General features: G+C 31.9%; 1 protein-coding gene across 13 annotated transcripts in view; it reads right to left on the minus strand.

Moving 5' to 3' along the window:
• Cadps (calcium-dependent secretion activator 1) overlaps nucleotides 1-22,650 on the minus strand; it is a 942,652-nt gene that overhangs the window by 76,584 nt on the left and 843,418 nt on the right. For all 13 annotated transcript variants that reach the window (XM_069837911.1, XM_069837913.1, XM_069837916.1 and 10 more), the window contains one exon: nucleotides 4,455-4,611. In XM_069837911.1, the coding sequence (XP_069694012.1) occupies nucleotides 4,455-4,611 (157 nt within the window). The remainder of the gene's footprint in view (nucleotides 1-4,454; nucleotides 4,612-22,650) is intronic.

The following is a 22,650-nucleotide window of genomic DNA, read 5'->3' on the forward strand; positions in this document are numbered from 1 at the left end:
CATGGAAATATAAACATGATTAGATGTTATATGAATGGACTTTAGGGACACATCCATTTTTGAATCGACCATATTCACCATGCAAATCTAGTCTTTCAGGTAAAGCTCCCTGTAAAGCAGATTTGAATAATTTCAAGGGAAAAATTTATACCTGGCCCCGGCACAATTTTTCCTTTGAAATTATTCATATTCACCATGTTCAGGGATGGGGAAAATTTCAGTTTTGTTAGTGTTCTCATATTAGATTTAAGCTAAGTAAGCTGCAATAATAGTCAGAAATATTATAAAAAATGAAATGTACATCTAAAGCAGATTATTTCATAAACAGAAATTCAAATACTCTATTCTGAAAACTTGAAACGAAATCAATTAAAATTGATATTTTCTTGTATACTGCAATCGGGGACTTTTATCAGCAACTTAACATTTTAATTGAGATAACAGAACTCTTCTGCATTTTCATTATAACATTATCAAATAAGAACAATTTTTAAGCTCTTTCAACATAATCGCACACAAATATTCCATGTATAAATATTTGCCTATTATTATGAAGTTTCTAAAAAATTAGCTTGGCCTATAATAAAGCTCAGAGATATAATGCAACTACAATTTGTGGAATATAACTGTGAATTACGTATCTATGCTAATATCTAAAGAAATTGATAGTGTTCATACTCATGATAAGTGTTAATTTAAAATGATAAATTATGAATTACAGCTAAATCAACATAAGAATCTACGTATTACAGTACAGAGAGTTTCTATGCAGACCAGTCCCATATAGTAATATTCCAGCGACATAATGATGGTAATGTGGAGCGCCTCTCCTGAGAAAGCCAAGTGGTAAGGGATGGAGTGGGACTGGTCTGTGTAGGGAAGCGTGCATGGGATATGATCACTCACTACTCAATAAGAGATTTTGTTAGGTAGAGGCTGATGTGGAAATGGTCTGCATAGGAACTCTTTGTACTTTTGTCTCATCATTATACAGTATAACGTAAATTACGTGAATTCAAAGACCGTTTCTCCTTTTCTAAAGTAACTATTAGTTGCTTTTCTTGATGAAAATTCATACTGTTACACAATGACCAAAATGAAAATTTAGGTGTTTCAGTATAGTATCCCATGATAGGATGTCGACAACTCATTTGCATGTTCGAGAAATAATTTCGAGCAAAAACTTTTCAATTAACATAGATTGCATCCACAATGGTTAGTCAACAAAGTGAGAATTTGCCTTTATTGTGTTCTGATTTTGCAGACAGTCGATTGCCAGTAAACCCATTGCAGCATAGCTACATTATGATGACTGCCTTCCTTGTAAAACAGGAGTAACATTAGAACGTGATTTGAAACAATGTTGACTAAATTCTCATAAGTGAACGCGTGTTACTTAGGTACATCTAGTGACTTGGCCAGCATGATCACCAGATTATTCTCCTTTATCTTATTTCCTCTGGGGACACTTGAAATCTCTTATGTAGTTTATTAAGCCAAAAACAAGGCCTAAACTTATAGAGAAATTAATGGAGTATAGTAATTACGTAAGAAATTAAATTTCTGTATGTGGAGTTGCTTTTCCTGGAAACTAAATAATCGTAATGCAATTACAATTGCAAACATAAAGCAGATAATAAAACAATACTGTAATTTATCTGAATTACTGTATATTATATAATATATTTGAAATGTAGCACAATTCTGAAAATACATTCACATTGTAGTACTGTAATTTCTGAAAATTAAAATAGTGCAATGACTAGGGTTCGGGTTTCTATGACGTCATATTTTTATCCTGGTTTTCTTTAAAAACTTAAGTTAAATTAAACACATTGACATGGTTTTTATTAGTCATATAAATACATATTTCAACATTATATCATATTTGACTAAAAAATGGTATAAAAGCATATTTTTGGTCATATAATTGTTTTAACAGTTTTCTCAGAATTATTAACATGTTTCGTGTCAATAATGGCAAGGGATTTTGTGTTAGGTTATTTATTCTGAATTTCCTTTCTTTAGAAATATTTTGTGATTATGTAGTCTGAAGGTAAAGTGTTTCGCTAGCAGTCAGTTATCAAAACACAAAAGTCAAAAGAATGTTAGGAATATGGCCAGCTTGTTGCTCGTCGGTCTTGCCTTCACCACCTTCACTCCTCTCAAACATGTGACAATTGTTTCAATCCCACTCTTGCCAAGTAGTAATTCATAAAATGGGTGATCTTGTTAACATAGATGTAAAAGCATTAATCTCACAGGTGTTTTGGACATTTTTCACCACTCTTTTCCCCTTTTCCTCAGAATCCTTTTGTCTTCTCCACTGTGAAGTGTGAATTCAGTTCTGCAATATACGAATCTAGATTTTAAGATGCCTAAAGTAAAGTACTCTGATAGTGTAAAATTGTGTGGGTTTATTAAAGAGTTTAGTGAAAAATATTTTAGTACCGGTACTGATGAGGAAATTTTATTTTGAAGAATTTGTGAAATGAAAGTTACGGCTTAGGAGTGTTTTAAAAGCCAACATTGCAATACTTCTAAACACAAAAGCTATCTAAATAGACAATTCGCTGCAGGAACCAGACAGTGCATCTGAGTTTTCTAAGAATCTTTGTGAGATGATGGTTTCATCGAAAATTCCTTACATAAAGTAAATACTGTATCCATATTTTCTTGAAGTTCTTACAAAGGTACATGACTCCTCCTAATTCTACAAAGTCCACATTAATTGAATTAATATTCACATAAACAACTTTGTTAAATAGTGAATAAAAAGAAAAGTTTTGTAAGTAATTTTTGGACAATATTTAATTTCTTTTGCACCATATTTCCAAGTTTTTATGCCATACTTTGGTATTTTTAGAGCATAAGTGCATACATATTTCCAGAGCTTTTAGGTCATAGAAATCCGAGCCCTAGTAATGACATTAAAACATTTATAATGCAATTTGGTATCAATTACTGGCTAATATTTTTATAATTTCTCGACAAACCATAGCAGTTTCATTCCATCATCACTGGAACTTTTCTGTTCGGAATGATTGCAGGAAAACATATGGTAGTTAAAGTTGTCGACATTTTATTGTGTGACAATTTATGTATTTTTCTTAAAAGCAAATTTAGAATATGCAGTCGAAAAATTAAATTATGTATATAACTTCTAATACACTTTATGTATGTTAGTCAGGTCTGTCTTACATTTATATGCAGTGCGATCATTTAACAGCTGACTTTGCTTTATAGTACATGTTTCATTATCATGAACTTGAACGTAAAAACTACAATGTAATTAAGTTGGAGACATTCAATCTGTACATTATCTGATGCTCGTTTTCTTAAACAAATTAACAATAAAATTGAATGTGCTAGTTGCAGTAATACTATTTAACATGACATTGCTAGAAAATGTGCAGGATATTTAATAATATTTTAGTGTCAAATTTTAAGTAGATTTCTATTATACCTTCAATTTTACCAAAGTAACATTAGCAAGTTTACTGATATAATTATATAATTTTTAAAAAGTGCTGTTATGAAAGTCACAATAAAAATTAAACTTGGTATTGTATACTGGCATACAGACTGGCTACTCTCCTGTTTCGAGCACTGACAATACATATCTGGAACACCACTTATTACAGACATGTTATAGAATGCTTTCGTATAAAATGTGTTATGTAGTAATATCAAATTAGCATATTATGTTATTAGCGAGTTAAACTTCCTTTGCTGTCATACAAGGAGTGTATTGAGTTTTGAAAAAGAGGGAGTTGGATTATCACTACTCTTTTTTTTTTTAATTGATTATTTAATGACACTGTATCAACTGCAGTTTTATCTGGTATTGGTGGAATTGGTGACAATGAGATAGTATTTTGGCGAGATCAGACAAAGGCTGCACCATGATTTATATAATATTCAATTTACAGTTGGGAAAAACTTGGAAAACCGAACCACATAATCATCCCAAGCGGAATTTGAACAAATGACCGAGTGCAGTCTCGGATCAGAAGACAAATTCCTTATCCCTGAACTATGCTAGTACTCAGTTGTTATTCTTACAATTATAACTCTTGCTGAAACGAATGTAAGTAACTTTCTACATACAATGAAGATACCTAAATTTGTAATTATATTTAATCTGTAGTTACACATGTATTTTTTTTTTGTGAATATAAATGCTAAACTTCGTAACTTTAACATCTATCAGGTGCTTTACAGTGTGACCTTATAATATATTTGATAATTAAAATTATTGTTAAATAACAGAAGAACTTCAGTTCATTTTAAAATAATGAATACAGATTTTGGACAACAAAGGTGTCTTCATTGTGTCGTTTGTACAATTAGAAGTTTACATTAATTATTTCACTTTCCAGTACATATTTGCAGAACTTGTGAAAAGAGATTAATAGGATTTTTTTAAAAATAAAATTCATGCTGTTTCTTACCGTCTGTTCTCAAATAATCATTCATTATTTGGAATAACGGAAAGGAGTCCCACGTGTCAGGCGGTTGCTCTGCCAGAACTTGGTCCATATCGACAGCAAACAGTGACCAGAAGATCTCGGCATGTTCCACAAGAAGGTCGGAGAACCATGCGAACGCCTGCATTCAGATATTCAAATGCTGTATATCAAATGGAACACAGTTTCCTTAAGCAACATATTAAGTTTAGATTATTAAAAGTAATTTCACTTAATTGCGTGAAGATTTATCTTAAATTACGTACAATTATGCATATTAATAATTAATGGAATCATAATCTGAAGAACATAATTTAAATATAAAATGTCAAGCACTGTAAGATAAATGCTGAAAAGTCAGCATGTGTTCATAACAATTCCACTATGCTGTGCAACGTTCATAATATAACATTCCATTCATTAATATAATAAACATATTTAAAATATGCTATTGCATACAACGAGTATCTGCAGGTTCTCATACTCTCATTGCACTTGTGCTACCAACAGCAGCATAGGAAATATCCATGCTTACTTAATGATTTTGTGATATTTTTACGTAAATACTAACAGTGCAACCTCAGTACTGCAGGGCCCATTGTGCGATTTTAAATATATTTCAAATGACCTGAATATTTGCACGTGACTTATTTAATAACGATTCATCACTAGAAAGATTATTTAATGTCTGCGAAATAATAATAAAGTGACAGAAAATGTGACTGTGAGAAGTCATGCACTATTTAAAATAACAATTCCAGAGTTTTTCTGAAGAGGGAGAGGAAGTGACGAGATACACAGAAATGGAAAGAGAGAGGGAGAGAAAATGGGAGAAGATGAAAGACAGAGAGAGGGTGAGATGGAAGGGCAGATAAAGAGGAACAGAAAAAGAGAAAGTGACACTGGGGGTGAGAGTTGAAAAGAGAAAGGGGGAGAGAAAGGCAAAATGAAAAGAGGAGAAAAACTGTTGCTTCAAATCAAAACAGTCAGTATGATTGAAATCTAGAACTAAACTGGAAACTGACAATCTACCAATAAGAAGTCCTTACAGGAAAAAAAAAGAAAAACTTTAATATCTGGAGGTTCAATTGCAGAGAACAGAATCGAATATCCGAAATTTGAAAATTCACTATCTTCCTATGTCTCTTAAGAGGAATTTCTCCCTTTACTGTAATGATCAGAATCATATTGTCACATGTACCTTAAAAATTATCACTCAATGCAACTATTCAGAGCAGTAGGGCCACATTTTTAAAGTAAGACGTACTAGAGGTGTTAAAAGTTAAATGAATAATGAAGAGTTATTTATTTCTTAAAAGAGAAATAGTACTCGATTTATGAGAAATAAACTATTTATTTATGCTTCATAATTTGTATGTTTACCTCTATTTAAGGTTCTGGCTAATATGTACATCTACTATCAGGTAGTACATCTCACTTGACAATATGTGTTAGAGGAAGAACAATTACTTATTTGTATAAATCAGCGTTGTCAGACACAGCCTAAATGGAGCGGAGCGCTCCGCTATAACTTGTTGCGAGCTCCAGTGCTTCCACAGACATAAGCAAGTTCACGCTTCGACTGGACGTCTCTAGCACCACAACCGGTTTTGGAGCTTACAACTCTGACACAACTGGTATAAATCTTAAATCTGATTAGCGAAATACGTTACTGTACTAATCAGCGATGTATGCACTGGAGGGAGAAAGGAGATGTCCACCCTATCCCATTATCTTCTAGCTTAATTGCCTCATGAGTGATGACTTTATTTGTTTCACTTCTGAGGTTTCAATCTGAAGCTCTGAGTTTTCGTGCTGTCTCCATTAGTAAAATTGTTAAATTCGATAGCATGTTTGAAGAAAAAGTGTAGTGGTACAATTTTACGAATGAAAGGAATGTTTCTGCAAACCTGAGGAGTTTCAAGATCTCCACATGTTTCATTATTGTATATTTGCTTTCTGTCTAATATACGAGCTTTCCATATATTTAAAAGCAAATGGATAAATGTAAGAGTAGCGTGACAAATGCTCACACACTCGTGTATACTCACACACACAAACTACAGAGGTATCCATTTTATCTAAAATACGATACATTAAAATATTTCCCAGATGACATTCTTATATTGAGGTTGCACTGTACAGTCTTTTCAACATGAAAAAATACTTCGAAATTATTTATATTCAATCAAGTAAAATTACGTTACTTAGATATTTTCATGCTAAAGATGTGCTTTGTAGCATGCTGTTAATAAAATTTCTTCAATGCTATGTGAAGCTAACAGAGGAAATACTTCTCCTTCTTCATTTTATGAACATCATTATTTTAGAATATCCATATTTAGAAAATTGACCGTAACATATTCACTATGTGAGTAATTTAACCTATGAGGTTAATTTTTATGACAGCATGTTTTTTTACACTTAAGACACTGTGCATTGCATTACAATATTACATTATATTTCATAATTTTATATCAGATTATAAATAACGAAATAAAGAGAATTTTGTCGCGAAAAATATGGAAACATGTTTTGGCAGGTTAAAACATTATTAATAATGAGAAGACAGCTTCCAATCCCTTGTAGAGTACAGATTCAACATACATGAGGTAAGTTCTATGTGCTGTCATATAAATTTGTGCTTTTAATTTGTCATTTTAATAATCTGTAATTTATGCAGTTGTCTTTGATAATTTCCTCAAGCACATAACTTTTACATACAATTAAAATTCTTTTTACATTGTATAGGCTACTTTGTGAAAATTAGTGCAATTTTTGCTATTAAGCTTTATGATGCCTTTTGAAACGTGCAGTTTAAAATTAATGCAACATTAAGAAAGACTTAATTAAACACAAATTTATTTGGAAAATATTAACTATTAAGTTCCTTCTCGGTACCTAACTTTCAGTTATACAAACACTGTTTTAACAAATTATGTTTTATATTTATAAACAAACTAATTCTGGAGTGTCCAATAGAGTTTGAAAATAGTTAACATTAATGACATCATCTGACACGTGCAGTGATTGCTTTAATCATCTTACACAGGAAACTAACTAGTTTCTTCATATAATGCTACCAAAATTATAGTTTTATCACATGCAATATAAATACATTAGACACAAAAATTCCCAATAATAAATATTTAATGTGCCTTAAAATTATATTATACAATAGTATGAATTCACTTCACAGTTAACCAATTACATTCCTGTTTATATTTTCCTTACTTTATCTATCATTCAAAAGACGTATCAGTGATAGTTCGTGGTATAATTGATAAGTGTTTGCAATAAATTATATCTATAATTATTATTTTCTAAAAAAGCCTTCGAACCATTAACATAAATTCAACCGAGACAGTAAGAAATAAGTAAGAAAATATGAGCAAGGAGATTGCTTTTTACAATTAAATTACGAATAAAATATAACTCTGTACAGGATCAGGTTGCACGCGGTTTGTCACCATCAATCACAATACACAATTTAATGGTTCTGTTTGTAAAATTGCCATGCTAGATGTAAGCACAAGAGAAATGAGTGAGAATTCCGATCGTCAGTCAGGTGTGGCAGAATAATTGCCACATTTCGCTTGACTCAATGGAAAGAAACATTGTGTCACTGTTAAACAAGTCACCACTCAGAAAGAATTTAAATGCTAATGGAAGAAGTAATAATCCAATCTCGATTCAATTAAAAGAATATAATGAATGTGGTGGTAAAAGTGGTGATTGGACAAACTTGCAACTAGGCCAGAAACTGCCATTCTTAACATAAACTTCGGATTTCTGTGTTGCAGACAAAAGGTATTATTTTTGTAATTTCAGAAATAAGACATCTGACTTAATTTACACGATACAGAGTTTAAGAGGAAGTATGTAATTAATTTCATACAAATTCACATAAAATAGTCATTCGTATATTGCAATGGTTTCTAATATTATTTTGCAATTTATGATTATCAATATTTATATTTGACAGATATATTAAAATGTATTTGTGGTTTATAATGAGATTCTCTTATTACTTACTTGGCAAGTCACCAACAGCACTGTGGTCGTAAATAGTTTGTCCTGCATTTTCCCTTTCCCAACCATAATAATGAAAATTGTGAAATGATAATTTATTCCCTGTATTACCTACATGTTATGCAAAGTGCGTGAGTTGTCACAAAGTAACAAACATAAAAGAGTGACATCTCAAAATGTCTTCAAAAAGTTATAAATAATATTCTTACAAAGATTTCCACAGTAGATAACCTTGCTTGGTCTATCTCATATTTATGGTCTACAAATTATTTGTGACGACGTATAAATAATGGTCATGGGTGATTTGCATATGTTGCCATATCCTTAGTGATGGAGCAGTTCAGTATCACGTTTTGGGAGGGGATTTCGAAAGTATTATTTCCCAGAACAAAATCTAGTATAATATCAACTGATATAACAATGTACTGGTATTTACTTATATACATATATATTTATATTAATATGCTAGCCAAGAGTGATTAACCAATAACAGGATAGCACAAGTGTTACAAGAGTAACACAATAATAATGAAAATGACAAAATATTTTACAAGTACCAGTATGCAAAAACTAACTCTCTAAATGAAATAAATAAAATTTACTCCTGTACAAGCTGACAATTTTAATACATATGGAAACAGAGGAAATAAGATTTACAATTTTTGCTGTAGAAAAGTTTGTGACTTCTCATACCTTCCATAGCAACACAAAAGCTAACACTATTTATGAAAGAATCACAGATTGTATCACCTTTAAAGATCCTAAATAAAAATAGAGAATCAACTTCTTGGCATCTGGAATATAAAATAGGATATTTGAAATAATCACAATTATTAGGTACTGGTAATCTATATGCTTGTGGAAATAAAATTTACTGCCAAGGAATACTCAATTTTTAACATAATCAGTTATATTAATTTGAATATTATTCAAGTTATAGCTGGACTTAAGAGAATTAGTTTTCCTTCTAAAGATTATGATATTACTCTTGCAAACATTAATTTTTATGCCACTATCTTCAGACTACTTTGCAATTGCGTCAATGTCACATTGAAGGTACTGGCAGCCAGCAGTACTTTTGATTGCACGAAAGTTTATTATACTGTCAGGAAATAATGCACAGTCAACTTATTCTTGCACAGATGTCATCTGTGAAGATTATAAAAATAGAAGGACCTAAAGTAGAGTCCTGCGGCACTCTGAAGTGTAAGTTAAATGAACCTGGGAGTTTGTTACACAGACGTACACAGGATAGTCTGTCACTTAGATTTCAGAAAAGTTTGCATAACTTAGCAGAAAGACCTATATTTTGCAATATATTAAGCAAATTATTATGTACACTTACTATTTCTAGGCCAAACAGGGTCAAATAATTCAATTGGATTAAATATAAATATTGATAAAATTCCATTCCACCCATATTTCACAATCAAGAATATTGTAGGATTCATCTGTAACTACGAACTTTGCTGAAATCAAAATATATTGAATCAATTTCTCCCCGCATTTAAATTACGAGTACAATTTTATTTAGGTATGGAACCAGATTAGTTACTGTGAATTTAGATTTAGTGAATCCATGGTGTGTTGGAATTAGTTTGTTTTCACATAAAATGAAATGTGCTTGTGAATAATAGTTTAAACAATTTTTGGAAAAGTTATTTAGAATAGAAACTGGTTCATAGCTTCTAATATTACGTCTTTTACTACTTTCAAATACAAGGATAATTGCTGTTTGTTCCCGAAATTTAGGACATTTACAATCTTACAGACTGAAATTTATTAAATATACTAGTTAAAAAGAGAATAAAAATGTCAAAGCACCTAATAGTTACAACATTTGGTATGCCAGCAATACTGATCATCAATGAACCTCGTATTTCTCTTGAGGCGAGGAGAAGAAGCAATAAATTACTATGCGATATTAGACACTTTCCAAACTGAATTATTTTAAAATGAATCTGTTCTTCATGTGGGATGATGATGATGATGATGATGATGACGACGACGACGACGACAATGATACTGCTGCTGCTGCTGTTGATTTATGCAGAAGTAGTGGATTGATGGTAACTATGAATACTCAAACCCTTTCCCAACACTATCTTTATCAACCACAAATCCTATATTGATAAACTGGTATTTTAATCGAGACTGGTCACATGGAAAAGTAATGTTTTAGCTATTCAGATCATTACATCTATTGAAAAAATATAAAAATATGCATTTGTATTCTAATATAAAATATAAAATATCACAAACTGTACTAATTAAAACGAACTTTTCAAATTGGCAGAGATAAAATTTAATGACACTGAAATAATTATCTATGATTCAACTTCGTCAAGAAAATATTACTAAAGTGAAATTAATTTTATATACCAGTACTAAAGAAATACGTACAGTATCAGGTATATCAAATAACCTTACAGTAGACATTTTAAAATCCCACGAAATGAAAAAAAAAAAATCACATTTACACAATATTTTCCCTTTGTGTCTAGGTTTCAAAATTGTCCTAAAATTGTGTCACAAATGTAATGTACATTCCATGTGAAACGAGATTAAAGCAATCAAATTCAACCGAATTCAGAAAATTCTATTTAAATATAGTTAATAAATTTTATTATTAAAAAATATAAGTTTAAATTACTAATGCAGTACGAATCAATTACTTATTTAGTCAATTAATTAAATTATTTCTCACTTGCAATGGGATGACCATCTTACGGTATTTCAATTTTATGAGGTACAGTATTATGAAACATAAATTTGTCTTCAGTACAAAGCATTACAACTATATTATATGACAATTAGTAATTAGGATATTATGTTTAATTGCAGCTAAGAAGAAGTAAGTAAGTATCAGTATTATGTACTATAACTGCTTGCAATATATTATGACAACACAGAGAAATTAGTAATATATGAGGACACAAAACATCACATCTATGGTACAGTTTTAAATACCTATATTTAATATTTGCAGAGTGTTATCTCATTGTGAATATGAAGTTTCTGGCATAAATGAAGGGTATGGGGAAAAACAACAGTAACCCTCACTTCTAGATTTTTGTACTTAAGTCCAGGAATATGAGAGTAAACTTATATCAAGCTAAAATGAAGTTAAGACTTCATGACTTCGACGATAATTGTGCTGCTATCTTTCGTCATAGTGTTGAATCTCAATGCAATTCAGTTAGGTGCAAGTTCACCGTTGTATTTATGCTACAAAATTAAAAAACGAGGGTCACAATTGTTTTTCCACATACCCTTGAAGTACAGTATAATGAAACTAATTTAATGTCCTGATACATTATTCAACTGCAATATTTAGATTATATTTGTACTTGCAACTTGTCACAGAAAAATATAAGAATGTGAGTGTGGGAGAGTGAGTGTGTGCACGTCAATGTGAAATCATATACTGTTACATGATTTTGTGTTGTTACAAATTAAATAATGTATATATAATTTTATGTGTTTTTACAGAATCGCATAATTCATTTACTTATTCGTTTTATTCTCTCAAAAATTTAACAATTAAATGTTGACGTTATTAGCTTAAATGCAATTGTCGATAAAAAGTAAATGCTATGATTTTGAAAACACAAAGACATACTGACTCTTTCGACTGCAGTAAATAGCCTCTACAAGTAAACATGTTGTGAAAGGCAGTAGATTTTGGTCACGAATTACTGTGGGAATAGTTCTCTGGAATCAAATCATTCTTGTAAATCAGACGAAATAAAGTGTGACGTAAACAAGTTATTAACAAGTTGATGGTACCAATACAATATAAATATTCTGAAGGATATTTGGCGGAATCTATATTGAATAAAAATATGTAATCTTGCCTCTACAAAACATTTCTTTTCCATTGCATTATTTGTTATTATTTATAAGTGGTCACCCCATTCTATTGATCGTATTTGAAATTAAAATGGCTCTTTAAATGTTTTAGTATTTGAGTGGTGCATGTCATGCTTTCCATTCCAAGCAAATGAACTATTTTTATATCAGCGGTTCTCACTTTGGCATGCAGAAAATCCAAGTATTATCCATGTAAACTGAGATTAAACTTTTATATTAATGATAATACCGCGTGTTTCTGCAGGAGTACCTGTATAAACTTGGTAGGAGGAGGGGTTGCCGGTATTTATGCTGTTTTATTAGTTATTTTAAATTTTTTTCATTTTATTATAATTGTTATGATGGGAGAACATAAATTGAAAGAAATAAAAAAGAGATGAGTTTAAATATAACATAATAATGTTATTATGAATTTTAAAACTGAGAGCATTTTTGAGGTGCTCGAGTCCAAAATCTGCTATTTTGATAAATTTTAAGCTTCCAGGAAACATACAAAAGGGGGATATGTATTTATATAAAACTCCTGTCGTGTTTAGCTGAAATCTTTGGTATGTACTTAGAATTTTGAAGTGTACAAACAATATATGTAACTCAGTTTGTGTAAAAAAATTTCCAATATACAATTAAAAATGTTTCTATGATACAATAGCAAAAAAATATTTCATTACTAAACATCTATTATCACTGATTTTGTACAAATTCTTATGGGTATATATGTCTATTAATCCAGCATTGGTGAAGTTTCTACATATATGGGTGATATTACGATTTAAACAATTACCTTAAAAGCACTAAAAAGAAAAGAACTTGTTACCAATATACATGTAATAAAAATAAATCAAAATTATTGAGCAGATGCAACAGCAATACTTAATGTAGAATGTAATGAAGAAGAAGAAGAAGAAGAAGAAGAAGAAGAAGAAGAATAAAGAAAAATGAAAATGAGACCTGAAGAATAAATAGACAAAGAATGACATAAAGAAAAAATGCAGATCAAGAATAAATATTAATTTTATGTATCTATGTAAAGAAACGGAATAATTTTCATTTTATTATAATAATTATTATGATGGGAGAACATAAATTAAAAGAAATAAAAAAGAGTTGGGTTTAAATATAACATAAGATGTTATTATGAATTTTAAAACTGAGAGCATTTTTGAGGTGCTCGATTCCAAAATCTGCTATTTTGATAAATATTAAGTTTCCAGGAAACATAAAAAAGGGGGATATGAATTTATATAAAACTCCTGTCGTGTTTAGCTGAAATCTTTGGTATGTAGGCCTACTCAGAACTTTGAAGTGTACAAACAATATACGTACCTCAGTTTGTGTAAAAAAATTCGTTTAATGAAACCTTGAAATCAAGTCTGCCATTTATAGTTTTAATCGTTCATTTTTATAGAACTAAAAATCCAACAATATTCTGACCTCAGTATATACAGCACAACAGTTCATGTCTCACACTATCATTTTTATTTTATTTTACGACGCTTTATCAACAGCTTAGGTTATTTAGCATCTGAATGAGATGAAGGTGATATTGCCAGTGAAATGAGTCTGGGATCCAACACTGAAAGTTACCCAGCATTTGCTCATATTGGATTGAGGGAAAACCCCGGAAAAAACCTCAACCAGGTAACTTTCCTCAACCGGGAATCGAACCCGGGCCACCTGGTTTTGCGGCTAGACGTGCTAACCATTACTCCACAGGCATGGACTCTCACTATCATTATATGGAGAAGCAGTATTACGACATAACTGAAAGGAATGTTACATTAATGATATTCAGAAAAAGAACTTCTGTAAAGAATCTAGCCTGTTGTATTAATGGAATATTGAAGACTCCATCACAATATTTAAATCATGTAATATTAAATTTGAACAAGATAAGAAAATAAAAGTACTGGAATGAGGAAAACAGTAGAGAAAACTATGTCTCGTTCTTTCCTTATCTTATTAATGTGTTTTTTACATAAACGTTTTCAGTTATTCAGAAGTCTTTAAATATTTACTGGACAATCTGTAGGTAAATACAAAGAATTCTGTGGAAAGAAACCAGACCATGAAAATGCGAGGTCCACAAAATGATATAATGATAAAAAGATCTCGTATTTGTTTCAGGCCTAGTTTTTTACTCAATCCATAATCTTTGTTTCAAGATGTTTCTAAATATGTGAGCAATATTTGGAAATTCAAAGAAAGCTATGTTTGTTTTGAGAAATAAATTGATGTCATCGGTGTTACACTGTTCCTTACACAGAACAGTTAGCAGCATTCAGAGCCATCAGAGCACATCTCTTTACTGTAGGATTTAAGGCATAAACGTGGATTAAAACAGGCACCGAGAGGCACTGATTCACATCAATCAGTTTGGTTTAGAGTTTTTTTAGTGCACTGACATATTACTCAGTTCTGTGTTAAAATTGTTATCATTGTGTGTTTGGTTTAGAATTTGTTAGTAACATATGTGTTACTCAGTCCTGTGTTAAAATTATCATTGTGCATACATTACATTGTTCATTGTTACTTATGCCAAGACATACTAATCAGTATAGTCTAGATCTAGAACAAAAGGTTTCTATGTACAAGTGGATATTAAGTAAAAACGAACTCGTGCAAACAGTGGTAAAGTGGTAAGTAAGAAAATGTTCTGGCAATTCTGTTCCAGGCAGGTAAACTTTCCGCCAATTCGTTAAAAAGTTATTACAAACGAGATTTCTTGATGACAAAAAGCTATTACCAGACGCAGAGTTCTTACAGGAAAAAAATTAGATGAAATAGGTGAGTGACTGGAACATATACCAAAGAAAACTCTCCATCAGCTTGCTCAGGAAACAAGCATTTCAAGATCCTCAGCAAGAATTGCCACTAAAATGTTTAAATTGAAATCATATAAAATTACAATAGTCCAGGAATTGCTACCATACTATCATGTGAAGAGAGTCTGATTTTGTAATTGACTGCTGGAGTGTTACTAATAGGAGACTGGATGCTGGATTAATCATATTTTTGAACAAAATACGGTTCAAATTATTATACGGTGACATCATTTCTCCAAACAAACAGTAGCCCCCCTTTATGCACAAAGTTTCATTACATGATGAAAATGTTGGTGTATGGTTTGAGCACACACAGAATAATAGGACATATTTTTTTATGAAAGTACAAGATGTATGGTGCAAGTTATCGAGCAAAAATATGAAGATCATTTTTCAAACAACAGACATTATATGCCAGCAATAATTCTTTCAGCAGGATTCTACTACTGTACAAACTTCTTACGAATCACTAGATCTTATTTCAGAGAATTCTGGAGATAGATTTATTAGCAGAGTATTGTGGCCCCCTCATAGTCCCAGTCTTAGTCCGTGTGATTTGTGTTTGTGGGGAAGACAAGATTCATAAGAGTAACCCTCACATAATAGAGGAATTATAAGAAAATATTTGTAGAAAAATTGTTTTAATCATATCTTATGCACATTAACGGGAATTTTCTATGCACGTGTCAAGAATGTGTTACTACCGAGGGTATGTTAACTGCATTATAGTTGTATATTACACAAATGGATTAATGATTTTGTGTTAGAACAAATGTATTCATCAAAGAAGCAGATATTTATGTGCAATTTTTGAAAACTGTACCAATGAGCAAGAAGTCATAATTAAATCTTACTCACTCACTTTTATATCTCTTATGTACAAACATACTTCCTTACCATCCTCCATTCACATATTATATAAGAATGATCAATATTTTATATTGCATTTTGAAACAAAAGGAGCTTAAAACCAGTGTAATGAATCAGGAAATGTAAATTGAATTGCAATTATATTCGCTCATTTATAACAAAAAACAGAGCACCACCGATTTATAATTTGTGTCGGGCAAGTCCATGGTTCAGGTAACACAGGGGATTACTCTGGGAGCTCTGGTCCCCCTGTGGCATCCCAACAGAACTTCTCCATCATCTCATCTCATTGCGGATGTAATGTAGACCAGCCTCCTATGGCGCACCTTGGACAATCACTTTGTTGGTAAATTGGTCTATGTAACTGGCTTCATAGAGTGAATGACGAAATTAGTAAAAAAAAAAAAAGTATGTTTACATTATTTGGTTGTGAATTTATAAGATGATTTTGTAAAACAGGTCACTGGACCATGATATGTTAATATTTAACAAATTTGAATTAAAATAAAGTCTATATTTAGAAATATAATGAAAGTAAATCATGGCTACTGCAGTTACTTATTTCTGACTTATTATAATTAGGTCTATGTTATTATCCACAATTTGATCACTTCTTACAAAATGTGATTTGTAATTACGTGAACTCATGGCTGATTAGTATGTACCAGTATTGTAAGATATAAAAGATAACCAATTAACTCAATGTGCAACTAACAATTTTTATTTTGTGTGAATATGAGTCATTCCATGTGAAATCGAACACCTACGAAACACGATAACTTAATGGTGTGTGGATAAGCTTCAGGGCTTCTACCGCATTGTCTTGGTGTTATTGGCTGACGTTTCGACCGCTGTGTTGTGGCCATCTTCAGAGCAGTTGTTGGATAAGGAAATAGTCTGCTAGTACTTATATATATATATATATAGTAGTCTCGATGGGAGGGAGTACTTGCTGTGATAGGTCGTAGGTTCTCCTACTGGCATCTGATTGGTCCTGCGTGGTCCAATCAGGTTGAGGTCTGTATGAAGGGGATTGGACCATGCAGGACCAATCAGATGCCAGTAGGAGAACCTACGATCTATCACAGCAAGTACTCCCCCCCATCGAGACTACTATATATAAGTACTGGCAGACTATTTCCCTATCCGACAACTGCTCTGAAGATGGCCACAACACAGCGGTCGAAACGTCAGCCAATAACACCAAGATAACGCGGTAGAAGCCCTGAAGCTTATCCACACACCATGTACACCAGCCGCGGAAGCCTACGCGAACACATGACAACTTAATATTTGCTCCAATTTTTGTTATATATTCTATTGATGAAATTAAATAACCCATGTGTAATTTTTTCAGATTGACACAATTATTTAGTCATTTATTAAATGTTACTTTTTCCGTAAATTAGGATGCAACGTATTATGAAAATGTTTATACTGAAGATTCTATAAATCATAGAAATTTCGTATTGATATCATTTTAAAGTGCAATAATTTCAATATTATATACTAATTTTTAGTGTTCAATCAAAGTATAAAATGGGCCCCTTTTAGGGGGTTCTATTTTTAAAATACGTTTTTATATATCAGGGACAAACTTCTAAAAAGGGAAAAAAATATCATTATATTCTTTGAAATGTTTTACGTAGAACTGCGTTAGTTTTAGAAGGCTATTCGAATAATAAGTCGCTGTGCAAATAATTTACTGATGGTGTGTTCAGGTCGGAAGGCTCGGATTGAGTGAGACCGCGCCACAACATGCAGCTACGATAGCCGCAGCGAGAGTGAGTAATACATTATCAGTGGTGCGGTGTTACTTTACGTAAATGAACAGATAACCTCTAGTTCTAAAAGCACGTAATGTCCCTTCAACACTTAGCAGTTTCCCTTTAATTTATCTAACAATAATTCCTAAGTCTTTCGGAGTAAGTATCATGTTGTGTTATGTGCTTGTCAAATCAAACACCTGTATACGAAACGTGACCATTTAGTATTTGCTTAAATCTTCTAAAATATGTTGTGCAGATCAAAATAAGAAGTCTGTGGTATTTTCAGGGATCATACTTTAATATTTTACTATTTATACTCTTTTAATTATATGACAAATTCATGCACAACGCAGTATGAAAATGCTCATTGTTAAGATTCTATGCATCATAGACGTTGAGTGTTGGTGTCATTTGAAATGGGAACAAATGGAATATTATATTAATTGATTTATTGATGGGGTTGTTTTAGAGGGTCACTTTTTAAACAATTATTTTTTATAACAGCTTATCGCTACTTTAAAAATGCAAAAAGAAAGTATAATCTATTATATTTTACATAGAACTACGCTGATTTCAGGTTGCTTTCGAATATATTGAAGGTGTGTGAGAGCTTAGTGATGACTGAGAATCGCCAATAAAGAAGGCAAAATTATCTAAAAAAATATCCGAAACAAAAAAATGCAGAAAGTTACATATACACTTAAACATAAAATAGTTCATATCACAGAAAACACAACTTCAGTTGAAAATTCAAATAATTCCGATATAATACAGAAATTGATAAACTTATTTCATGAAACAGACGACAGAAATCTCAAAATACATATATTAATTTTTGAAAGTTGGTCCTACAGTAAAATTCAACAACATTTTAATATCACCACTCAAATGATATGAATTTCTAAACAAGTAGGAGCAGAAAAGGGGATTTTGGTTACTCCTAATCCTAAATCGGGAAAAAGTTTGGGAACATTTGTAGTAGAGAAGATTGTTCAACTTTATAATTCTGATGATGTGAGGAGGGTTATGGCTGGCAAAAAGAATTGTGTTTCACTTAAAAAAGATGGAAAGAGAGTTCACAAAGAGAAAAGATACCAGTGTTTCAAAGAGCATTATCCGTATATCAAAATAGGATTTTCAAAAATTTTCAAACTCAGACCAAAGGAATGTGTACTCCCTGGAACAAGTGGCACGCACTCAGTTTGTGTCTATGTTCATCATGAAAATGTTAAATTAATGCTTGATGGAATTAATAATATCATTTATAATATTCCTTTTAAATGTTTACCATTAGCGAATACAAATAACTTAGCTATATTTTCTACGCAAGGTACCAAGAAGCAAAAGTGGTACGAGGTATCTTACAACTTCATTCTTTTGTTCCACTGACACAATCTCAGGCCATAATAAAGAACTATTCACTTCAAAGTGAGAGTAAAGTGGTGGACATTAAATAGAATTGGTTGTAGGTGATTAGTTTTAAAAGTGCAGTGTTGTGTAAACTGTAGTTATCATTCTTACAAGTGTATATTTTACAAAAACAATATTTAAATACAGTACTACATAAATTAGGCGAAAGAGTGATATTCTGACCGTAGAACAGTGTAAAGTGGTCACACGACTCTCATCCAGAGCTGCACTTGCACATCATCTTGCAACAGTACTTATGCAGCCCGCGCACTCAAGACGCGCAGCTTGGTGAATCATTTAATTATTCTTCAATGGTTGAGAGTAGTGTTCTGATTTTTTTAAGGGTGGTTAAAATAATTTCAAGGTATTTAAGTATTTCTTTTTTTTTGTAATTTTAAAGCAAGCTGCAGCCCTTAAAACATATTTTTATGTGTTTAAATGTTTTTTAAAACAAAGTTAACAAACTTATATTTTTATATTAGTATGCGAAGAACAAAGTATGTGCTATCACCTTCAAATTGAGACAAAGAGCAAATCTCTGTGATGATTATTAGTGGAGATAATCACGTTTAACAATAATGATGCGTGAACTATTTCAGAATCTTTGATAACACATATGTATTACAATAATCGATACAGACAACAATAATAAAACACGTATTTACTTTTTCAATCCATAGAATGTGCAAAATTTGTTTTATGTAAATTAGAGACATGAAAGTCAATTCGAGGTTAAATTTGTGCGATTTGACATGGAATGACTCATATGTGTGTGTGTCTAAGGCTTAGAATGACATTTAACAATGAAGTTATCTTCTTTCTTGCTTCCCAGTATTTGAAGGTAAGCTTCACAAAAGTATCAGGAGACTCACAATTTGCGAGATATTCGATGTCCATGTCGTCTTCCATTTTGCATAACAAGTATTTAATGGAAGTCAATAAATCGATTTGATGGTAATCACAGAGACAATCGTGACAAATCTGGACATGGCCTCAGTAGATTTTCGAGGAAGATCAGGAATTAAAATAATTTTAAATCTTTCAATGAATTTTCCCATCTTGAATTTTGTTGTTCTGCTATTAAATTGTTGTGATAGTTGGTTGGAATTGACTCTCATCTTGATAATCCATTTATAGATTCATATGAGAGTTTGTAGTTTTGTTTTGTTTTGTTTTTTAATATTTTAGTTCTTTTCTTGAATAACACAACAGTTTTTTCATTACTATTCAGTTCACAATGCACTAGGATCCATTAGAAAACTATGTTCTTATTTAAATTGTGCATTTTTTTTACTATGCAATGGACTTCTTCTCCCCCCCCTCCCCATTTTAAGGATGCAGTTTAACTGATGGCCTGGACTGTAGCTTTAAAATTAGATTGGACAACCATGTTTTTGCCTTTGTGTAACCAAATAAATATATTTTTGGTTGGTGTGTAAATTTCTTCAAACTCGCCATCAAAATTCATTCTGTATTTGCCAATATTATTTTTTAACTAATGGTGGGTACTTGACTGTTAGTCATTCATCCATATGAAGCCATGATGTAGGATGAGTGGAACAGAGAAAAATTTTCTCCGGCACCAGGATTTAAATCCGGGTTTTCAGCTCAACGTGCTGATGCTCTATCCACTAAGCCACACCGGATTCCCATCCCAATGTTGAATTGAATCCTCTCAGTTTAAGTTACACCTCTTGGGTTCCCTCTAGTGGCCTACCCTCATGCACTGCGTCATAGATATATGACAATGGCACAATGTCCACACATGTGCAGAGGTACACTCATTATGAGTGACTAAGTTGCCGGGATCCGACGGAATAAACACCGTCTTAAATCACTAAGTGATTATTTTTCGCATATCATTTTTCTCCGTTCCACTTATCCTCCATCATATGATAACGCAGAATTTCAGCACGGAAATATCATATGTACTTCGGTACATCGTAATAACATATGAAGCCAGTTGTGTAGATCAATTTACTGACAGAGTCATTGCCCAGGCTGTGTCATAGGAGACTGGTCTATGCTACACCTGCGATGAGATGAGATAATGATTGAGATTTTTTGGGATCCCACAGGTGAACTGGAGGTCTTGGAGAAGACCTGTGTTACCTGGACCACGGCTTACCCAAAACAAGTTATAAATCTGGGGTACACTGGGAATCGAACCCGGTTCCACAAGCTTATAAGTCCAGTGCTCTAGCCACTGGTGGACCACCATGGCAGTTATATTTGTCAACAATTTTATAGAAGAAAAAGTATAGGCAAGTATCTCCACTTTCAGCTGCTTAATTTTGAATCATGAAAGAGCCATCTATGTGGATGTGTAGCCAATCTTTTGTGGATACCTTCTGTTAATTGTTTCTAGAGTAATAGTCTTTGTTTCTTTAGGGTTTATATCACTTTTGATGAAGATTTCACCAAGCTCAAAGCAATAAATAGTTCACTTTGAAATTATCAATACTTCAGATATCATGTTTTCTTTTTCAACTGGTATTTCTAAGATTTTCTCTCAGCTTCACTACTTATTGTATGAACTGAATCAACTCTGGGTCTTTAGTGTATATATTCCCAGTTGGGGCAAGTTACCTGGTTGAGGTTTTTTTTCTGGGGTTTTCCCTCAACCCAATATGAGCAAATGCTGGGTAACTTTCGGTGCTGGACCCCGGCATTATCACCTTCATCTCATTCAGATGCTAAATAATCAAAGATGTTGATAAAGCGTAGTAAAATAACCTACTAAAATAAAATAAAAATTTAGTGTCTATATAGCATCTTTGTATCGACACCATTTATTGGAAATTGGAAGTCGTCTTAATTTTTCACAGGTTAAAAGGGCTCGTGTCTCAAGATCTATCATAAAAAGTCTTATTAGAAGTGATTATTTGAATGGCTTCAATCGAAATAGTTTTGATTTCACCAATGATGAGACGTAAAGCTTGCTTTCGTGTACAGTATGTTTCAGTATCTGTTCATTATTTGTTGCTGAGAATATTTATAGTCTTTTGTCACAATCTTTTCAATAGGCTTTATATAGATGTTGTACAATGTGTTTAGTGTACTTATTGAACTGCTCCATTTTGTTCCTGAGAATCTTTTTAACAGTAAAATCTATTGGTTACCTTTACACTTATATGTTCAATGTGATTTTTTCATGTAAGCTTATTATCAAAATGTATGATATATTTGGCAATGTCTGTCCTTTGTATCTTAGCATCTTCATGATTTAGGTTTATTGCAACAGAGTTCTTTCGTGAATGTTTAAATACAGCGTCTTTCTATCTATACTATTTATCATAATTTGGAAGTCTTCTTAATTTGTCATAAGTTAATTTGCTTGCTTTTCCAAGATCTACCACAAATTGTATACTGAAAGTGATTACTTGCATGGCTTCAATTAGTGAT

This window comes from Periplaneta americana, chromosome 10 (assembly GCF_040183065.1).
Source record: "Periplaneta americana isolate PAMFEO1 chromosome 10, P.americana_PAMFEO1_priV1, whole genome shotgun sequence".
In the NCBI taxonomy this organism is placed as follows: Eukaryota; Metazoa; Arthropoda; class Insecta; order Blattodea; family Blattidae; genus Periplaneta; species Periplaneta americana.